Source organism: Trypanosoma rangeli, assembly GCF_003719475.1.
Source record: "Trypanosoma rangeli strain AM80 chromosome Unknown Tra_15.4_contig_00145, whole genome shotgun sequence".
Lineage (NCBI taxonomy): Eukaryota > Euglenozoa > Kinetoplastea > Trypanosomatida > Trypanosomatidae > Trypanosoma > Trypanosoma rangeli.
Genome location: NW_021705890.1, coordinates 1 through 7,190, shown reverse-complemented (window position 1 = coordinate 7,190; position 7,190 = coordinate 1). Strand labels below are relative to the sequence as shown.

General features: G+C 54.0%; 5 protein-coding genes across 5 annotated transcripts, besides 3 other annotated features; all 5 read left to right on the top strand.

Annotated features, from left to right (window-relative positions):
* Window positions 1-634: 634 nt before the first annotated feature.
* Window positions 635-1,015, top strand: TraAM80_04787 (uncharacterized protein; the record flags this gene model as incomplete). The annotated part of the gene is made up of 1 exon (XM_029381700.1): window positions 635-1,015. One exon carries the CDS (start codon window positions 635-637, stop codon window positions 1,013-1,015), a length of 381 nt encoding a protein of 126 aa, XP_029238433.1.
* A 138-nt stretch (window positions 1,016-1,153) lies between these two features.
* Window positions 1,154-1,192: a microsatellite.
* Window positions 1,193-1,418: 226 nt separating this feature from the next.
* Window positions 1,419-2,006, top strand: TraAM80_04786 (cation transport protein ChaC; the record flags this gene model as incomplete). The annotated part of the gene is made up of 1 exon (XM_029381699.1): window positions 1,419-2,006. The coding sequence occupies one exon, from the start codon at window positions 1,419-1,421 to the stop codon at window positions 2,004-2,006; it is 588 nt and encodes a 195-aa protein (XP_029238432.1).
* Window positions 2,007-2,206: 200 nt separating this feature from the next.
* Window positions 2,207-2,237: a microsatellite.
* A 24-nt stretch (window positions 2,238-2,261) lies between these two features.
* Window positions 2,262-4,958, top strand: TraAM80_04785 (uncharacterized protein; the record flags this gene model as incomplete). The annotated part of the gene is made up of 1 exon (XM_029381698.1): window positions 2,262-4,958. One exon carries the CDS (start codon window positions 2,262-2,264, stop codon window positions 4,956-4,958), a length of 2,697 nt encoding a protein of 898 aa, XP_029238431.1.
* A 221-nt stretch (window positions 4,959-5,179) lies between these two features.
* Window positions 5,180-5,203: a microsatellite.
* Window positions 5,204-5,260: 57 nt separating this feature from the next.
* Window positions 5,261-5,752, top strand: TraAM80_04784 (uncharacterized protein; the record flags this gene model as incomplete). Its single annotated transcript, XM_029381697.1, has 1 exon — window positions 5,261-5,752. The coding sequence occupies one exon, from the start codon at window positions 5,261-5,263 to the stop codon at window positions 5,750-5,752; it is 492 nt and encodes a 163-aa protein (XP_029238430.1).
* A 927-nt stretch (window positions 5,753-6,679) lies between these two features.
* TraAM80_04783 (uncharacterized protein) lies at window positions 6,680-7,033 on the top strand (the record flags this gene model as incomplete). Its single annotated transcript, XM_029381696.1, has 1 exon — window positions 6,680-7,033. One exon carries the CDS (start codon window positions 6,680-6,682, stop codon window positions 7,031-7,033), a length of 354 nt encoding a protein of 117 aa, XP_029238429.1.
* Window positions 7,034-7,190: the final 157 nt, after the last annotated feature.

Sequence of the window (7,190 nt, the reverse complement as noted above, 5' to 3'; positions counted from 1 at the left end):
GTGTGTGTGTGGTCTCTTATTGTTGCTTTGTGTTGTTCATGTTATTTGCCGAATGTATAGAATGAGAATGGGGAAGCGATTTCATGTTTACTGACTGTTGCGTTGGATAGTTTTTCGCTGGAGCGTATGAGTGAGGAAACGATTAAGGAACTGAAAATTGAGACACAGATGACGGTTTATGTTCACATATGTTATGTATTTATACTTTCTGTGCTTCCAGCTCTTACCTGCTTAGGAAGTTGGAAGATGTTCATCTGCATCATTTAGAAACCTACTTACGTACACAGTCATACCCAAAAGGGGAAGAAGAAGGGCGAGGAGGATGCGCTCAGCAACCCCACTGCTGCCAAAGGAGAAGTCAATACTGAACGGCGCAAGGCCACAAAGCATAAATAACACGGTGAGTGCAAGTGACGCACAAAACCCCATTGGATTCTAATCTTCAAGAGCCCGTGCTTCTAGTGCTTGCCGCTCTGCTTGCTTCCTTTATTTTTTTGCGCATACTGGCTGCTGGTGGGATCACTCTGCGATGTCATTCGACCACTGCAAGTGGTAGGACCCTTGTGGGTGTTGCGCATTGTCTTGGCTTTCTTGCCCACTCTGTACGGAGAAGTTGCTTTGCTGCCTCGTCGCCATGAGGGAGGTGGCAATCCTTGGCCCGAACGTGCGTGGATGTATGTCGGCTACGGTGTGCTGTGCGGCCTTAATGTGGTCATCTTTCTCTTTTTCAGCCCGGCGCTTCTGCGCGTCATCTCCTACCTGGGCGAGAAGACATTGTACACTCCCTCCCCCGTGTAAGCAGAGCTGTCAGGCGCATGTTTTGGCAGACTCCGCCGCCGTGCTAGATCTTCGTCATAGTACCAGGATCAGCATTCAACACAATCTTTTTTCTTGTCGCAGTTGTGACGATGGGGTGTTTTCATTGGCTCACTCCTCGTCGCAGGGAATGCCATGGGTGTCGTGCAGCCCACGTACACCAACGCTTGCCGTGCTTGAGGGCACGAGTCGGAATTAGGACAACTAGGGGTTGCCACAAGAAAACAAGTTGGTTTTATGCTTTGGTCTAGGAAGGTGGCATCGGCGGGTGCTGTATCGATGTAATAACATACCGCAAAAGGACAGTAGATCATCTGCCGTGTATTTGTTATTCCCTTGTGTGTGTGTGTTTTTTTTTGAATCTGTGCGTGTGTGTTGCCATCCCTGGCAATTACATTATATTATTGATGTTTTTTTTTCTCTCTTGGATGCGTCACGCACACGTGTATGCGTCCGCGTCACTCCGCTTTCTCTATGTATGTAGTGATTTTTCTACTGCGGGGTGACGAGAATCTTCCTTACACACATACAAGGAGGAGAGAAGCAAAGAAAAAAGGAGTAACTTGAGAGCGCCAAAGGAAGTGTATAACGAGAGCGAATTCATGTCACCTGACCCTCCTCCCACTCTAATATTTGGGTATGGCTCCATCCTGTGGAAACAAGAGTTTGAGCACCGCCGCAGCTTTCCGTCGTGTATCCCCGGCTACAGGCGTGTGTTTTATCAGGGCAGCACAGACCACCGTGGGGTGCCTGGCAAACCCGGACGCGTGGTGACGCTACTCCCAAGCGATGCGCCCGACGCATGGGTGGCAGGTGTTGCGTATGAACTGCCATCGGAGCCCACCGTGCGGGCGGCAATCCTAGCCCAGCTTGACCATCGTGAGCGTGGCGGGTACGAGCGCGTGGAGGTTACATTGCATAACCTACACAGCCATGAGCCAATTGCGTTGCCGCAAGGGGCTGTGTGTTTGTGTTACATGGCGACAAAGGAAAACAGTGAGTATTTGGGAGCAGCGACTGTGGAGAGTATCGCGGCGCAGATATTGGAAACTGCGGGGGATAGTGGTCCAAACTCGGAGTATCTTCTCAACCTTGCCGCAGCTTTGCGAGCCTTGCAGGCGACAGATGACCATGTTTTTGCAGTTGAAGCAGCCGCACGACGATTACTCAAGTGTGGCGGGGAATATTGAAGTTAACAATTTCTTTGCATCTTCTTTCCCATCTCGTTTACTTGATTGAGCAAACTGGAATATAATATTATTGTCGCCCGTGGTGTACACCTCAGCGCTCAGCAAGATATACCAAAGAGAGCAGCACCTAGTTGTTTGTTGTTATTATTCTCTTGTATTTCATTGATTCTCTTTTATTTTTGCGTGTGAAAGGAGAAGAAGAGGAGGAGGAGGAGGAGGAGGAGGAGGAGGGAGGGGGGGAGGGAGTAGTACGTGATGCTGACGCCACAAGTCACAGACGGGGAGTGCAGAGAGGAGTTGCGCACCGCCATCTTTCGTGTGCGGCTGCTGCTTGCATTGCATGGGCTTACGGACGCCGATGACCATGATGGGCAGGAGAGCACAGTGCCCGCGGGGCCAATGCCACTGTCATCGCTGCGGGAAAGCACCGCGTGTTTCTACAGTAACGCCCTCCGCTCCGTGGACCTCGAGGATGGAAGCAGTGAGAAGTGTCAGTTGGACGGGAACAAAGTGCTGGGGCACACGCGTGACACACATAGCGAGGGGATGGAGGAAGAAGAGCGAGAGAAGTTCGTTGTCACACAGGCCTTGCCGCTTCCACCGCTGCGCTGGCTCTTCCCGACGCTGCAGCAGCGACTGGAAGCAGTGGAGAAGAGACGAAGTAGGCGACAGAAACGTGCCGGCCGTATCCCGAAGCGAGGTTGGTTTCGAAGTAATCCTGTCGCCGCAGCTGCAGCCGTCGTGTGTGGTGATATTGATGACTCCAATGATGATCATCAGGAGGAAAACAGTAGTCATCATGCACGCACGAGCATTTCCTCCACTCTTACCTTGACGGGTGATCACAGTGACAGAAGCAGCTCACAAGACACATACTCGGTGTCCCATGCCTCTACTGATGATGTCTACATTCATAAATTGGCACATGAGCATGGGTCGCCCCTCAATACCTCCAGCACCGTTCATCGCCGTTGGGGTTCTGCATCCATTACTGCTGGAGGTACACGTGCAAATTTTTTATCGAGTCCTTCACTACCACAATCGGCGGTGCCTGCTTTTGTTGGTGCCTGCAGCGAGAGCACGGCGATCACAGCACAGATGGAGTTTGATAGAATTGGCACAGGCAAAGAGGCACCATATACGTCGTACCTTTTTTCGCCTGAGGCGCGTATTGTGGACCTGAGCACGCTGCTTGTAGCCACCGACAAGAGGCATGAAACTGACAAGCATAAGGCTGCTGCGGATGCTTGTAGGGGCGATGGATGCACGCGAGTGCGTTTCTCCCCAGAGGGAGATTGTTATATTGTAGGCACGGAACGGGGCAAGTTGTGGTTTGTGCAGGTGACTGCCAACCCGGGCGGCGTCATCACAACCACTGCTGGGGCGCCGCTCCTGCTTCAGGGCCACAGCGGTGCCGTCACAGATATTGCCTTTGATGATGTGGGCACATGTTTTGCTTCCGCGGGGGCTGACGCCTGCGTTATATTGTGGAGTCAGCGAATGCCGACCAAGGTCCGCCGTATCAACACCGATGGTGTTGTGCCTGTTGCAGTTCGATTTATGCCAAAGAACAACAACTACATTATAGTTTCACTTCCGCAGCAGCATCTGCTTTGTCTCTACAACACCTCCACCGGTTTTTCTGTGACGCGCAAGGGGCAGCTCATACGTGTGCAGGCCACAGCGTTGGCAGTGGAGCCCTGCACCGATCCTTTTCTTTTTTTAGGAGACGCTAACGGGGCCATCACCGTTTGGCGGTGCCGCGTGAGCAGCGTTGACGGTGTGGCATGCCCCTCCGTCGTGACGGTGGATGCAAAAGAAGCAAGGCAACGACGGCGGCCAGACAACATATCTCAGTCGTCGCTGTTACAAGCATCATATTCCTTCAAATCAACAGCGCCGCCACCATCTTTATTGCGTAGTGTAGCAATGGCGGCAGGGTCATCCGCAGTCAGAGCACACAGCAAAAATGAAAGGCGACGAGAGCTTGTGGCGACCTCAATAATGGAGGGTCAGCCGCAATTCGAGAAGATAGCGGGGTGCATTGTGGAGAAGGGGACACCCGTAGCATCTTTGGTGGCGAGTTCCATGAATCACCAACAGTTTCATTGTCTTTTACGTGCTCAACACACGGGCCAAGAAATCCCTGAGAGAAGCACAGTCAAAAAGTGGGCAGCAGCTGCACTCGGAGGTGGATGGCCACTAAATAAGGTAAAAAAGTTATCTACCCAAACGGATGCTAAAATTTCATCCCGGACAGCCTATGCCATGATGTTGCTTGCCTCATTTACGCAGGATCGATTGGTAATTCTTTCCGTTCAGCCAAGCAAATCTACTCCTCGGGAATACAAGCTGATTCCTATGCTAAGTATGACAGGCACATGTCGTATCCGCCAAATGTCAGTAGGTACTTCCTTTTGTGTGGACAATATGCGCTGCCCCACAATCTCGTGTACCTGTGAAGAAGGGTTTGTTTACATCGTCGCCTGTACACCGGCACGCCCATTTGTTTTGAAGGAAGAGACCACGAAGAGAAGTTGCCCCACGGCATCCAGGCCAGTTCAGTGGAGCGTCATGGCAACTCTGCCGGTGCCATGTGGCGGTATTCCGCGCAGTCTAGCATGGTCGCCCGATATGGGCCTTCTTGTGGCGGTGACAGAAGAAGGCATGTTGTATGAGTGGCGGCGCGTCCACCTGCACCACGATGAGTTTTGGCGCAGCGGTGAGGAGCCTTATCGCGATGACGATGACTCCACCGGTGTCCCCCGCACTCTGGATGAGGCGGAAGAATGGCGTATTTGTTTGCATCGGGAAAGAGAACGACAAATGCGCCGCTACCGCGCACACGGGGGAACCGATGAGTCTGGCGACAGTTCGTTGGGCGGCTTAAACGATTGGTGGAAGGGAAGCGGGGATTCCATGAGCCAAAGTTGGGGGCAGTCGCCTCCGTAAGTGGAGGAAGAAAAAGGGAAAAAGGCCCGATACCGTATTGGTGGCGATGTATGTAGCACTTTGCTCAGTTGTTTATTTCTTTCAAATTGCGGTCTATTCTCTTTCTTTGTTTTGTTGTTACGCCTGTGTGGAGAGTGACGGCCCCCCATCGCGTGAGCGCGTGCGGGTTTGTCGTGCCGCACGAACTCGAGTGACACCATGAAGAGCCTTCTGTTTGTTCAATTTATTTATTTATTTATTTTTTAGGGAATAGGGACGAGAGGGTTCATTGAAACTAAAGCAGCGGAAAGGAGGAGGAAGAAATGTTGGGCAGGACGCGTTCTTGTCGCAACACATTTCTTACAAAATCGGTGGCGACTCCGCCGATTTCAGTGATTCGTACCGGGCCAACGTGGTGGGCAGATCCAGAGCGCATGGTGCGGCAGAAGCTCATGTATTTTACTCTAGGGGTCGACCAACTTCCGCTGCGTCGCACGGCGGTGATCCAGAAGGATTTGCACCGTTTCCACATGTGCAAGCCTCCCATTCGTATAGGCGACACCACCGGTTACAAGCGGTCTCGCGCGGCACAGTTGACAACGTGGTACCGCCGCATTCAGTACCAGGAATACTATCTGCAGCACCTTTTTACGCGGCATGTGTGGGGTTTGGTGCGCGTGTACCCTGGCAATACGACGAAGATACAAGGCAAGGCCGACGACGGCTATGTTGGTTACGACGCGGTCCCGTACCACCGCTACAACCGCGCCCCACTTCCATTTCCAGCCCGTGAGCTTTATCCGAGGAGAGAATAAAAGAAAGGAAGTATAAAAGAAGAATTGCCACCAGGTTCAGTGACCCACGAACGAGAACTCAAATTCCGCGGAAAAGTTCTTATCTTACAAGCAAACCCAAAAAAAAAAAAAATTGCCGTATTCTTATTTTGCGCCCACTAAATGACCAGTGCCATCCACTGATTTTTCTTCCCCGCCCACCCAACCCCCTCTCTCTAGTTTTCTAGCGGAAGGGCGTCGTGGCGGGAAGGGCTTTTTTTAAACCTTTGCCGTGCCAGGGATTAGTGCCGCGTCGTGCGGGGGAAACCAAGAGCCAGCAGCGTTTCTCCTACCAGACCATTGCTGGCGCAGGGCTCACGGCATCGGCCAACAGCCACGGAGCAACCGCATTCAGTCACGGCACAGTACTTCACACTGAAGTCTGGAGGCGCGTGTTGCCATGCAGTCGGCAGCGCTTCCCGCACCACGCGGCAGCTGAATGGCGGTGTAGGCGAGAGTTCTGGCCTTTGCTTGCGGGGGGCTGCGGTGGAGCGTTGCGGGTCTCGCGCAGGCGAGGCTCGGATGCCGCCCCACCCAAGCAGGTAGCTTCGGCTTGTTGGGGTTTCGGCACTACTACAGCGTTGCTCGCACCTGTCGAGGCGGCGGTAGGAATGGAGCTGACGGTGTCGCCGGCGTGGAGTTGGAGAAGCTGCCCTGCGCAGACGCCGAGGCAAATACAGTGGATTGGGGTCGCGATATTCCACCTGGATCCCGCGGCAAGATCATTGCGCGACGGTGCATTGGGAGAGGCTTCCAGGTGACCAACGCGGGCGGCTGCGCAGGATTGGTCGACGGACGCCGCGGCTTGGCCCCCGACACTATTGCCGTGTCTCTCCCAATTAGACGGCAAAGCCCTCGCCAGACAGCGGCCACCACATCATTGCATTTGACGTAAAGATTGTGGGGGCGATGGCGCGTCCCGCTGGGCTACTGGGGCCTTCCCGAAGTTTGTCTACGCGGGGGGAGGCCAACCAGAGGAAATATCGCCACACGGCCAATCAGCTCCGCAGGATTCCACGGGGCATGGGGGCAACGTGGGCGGCGCAGAACAACGAATTACGCCGAGCAGACGGGGGGCCGCCAAGGTGGCAGTCCCGGCAGACAGTCGCCGGAAGCCGTCGTTTTTTGGACCCCGAGCTGACGGAGTTAGACGGTGTCGCGGCCAAAAGCCGCTGGCTCGCGGTGCGCCGCCTGCACGCTCCTCTCGCCCTGAGAGTGCAACGCCTTAAGGACAGGTGGCACCGCGCTCGCTACGCTCCATAAAGCAGAAGAACCTCGTGGGGGGCGTATGCGGTGGAAGCGAGGAGGCGCCCGGGGATTTGCGCCACCCCAACAGGAGGCCTTGTACGGGGACAGCCCCACAGAGCTGGCACCGTAGAGTCACCATGCCCTCCTTGACTCGGGGAAAACTGCTCCCGAC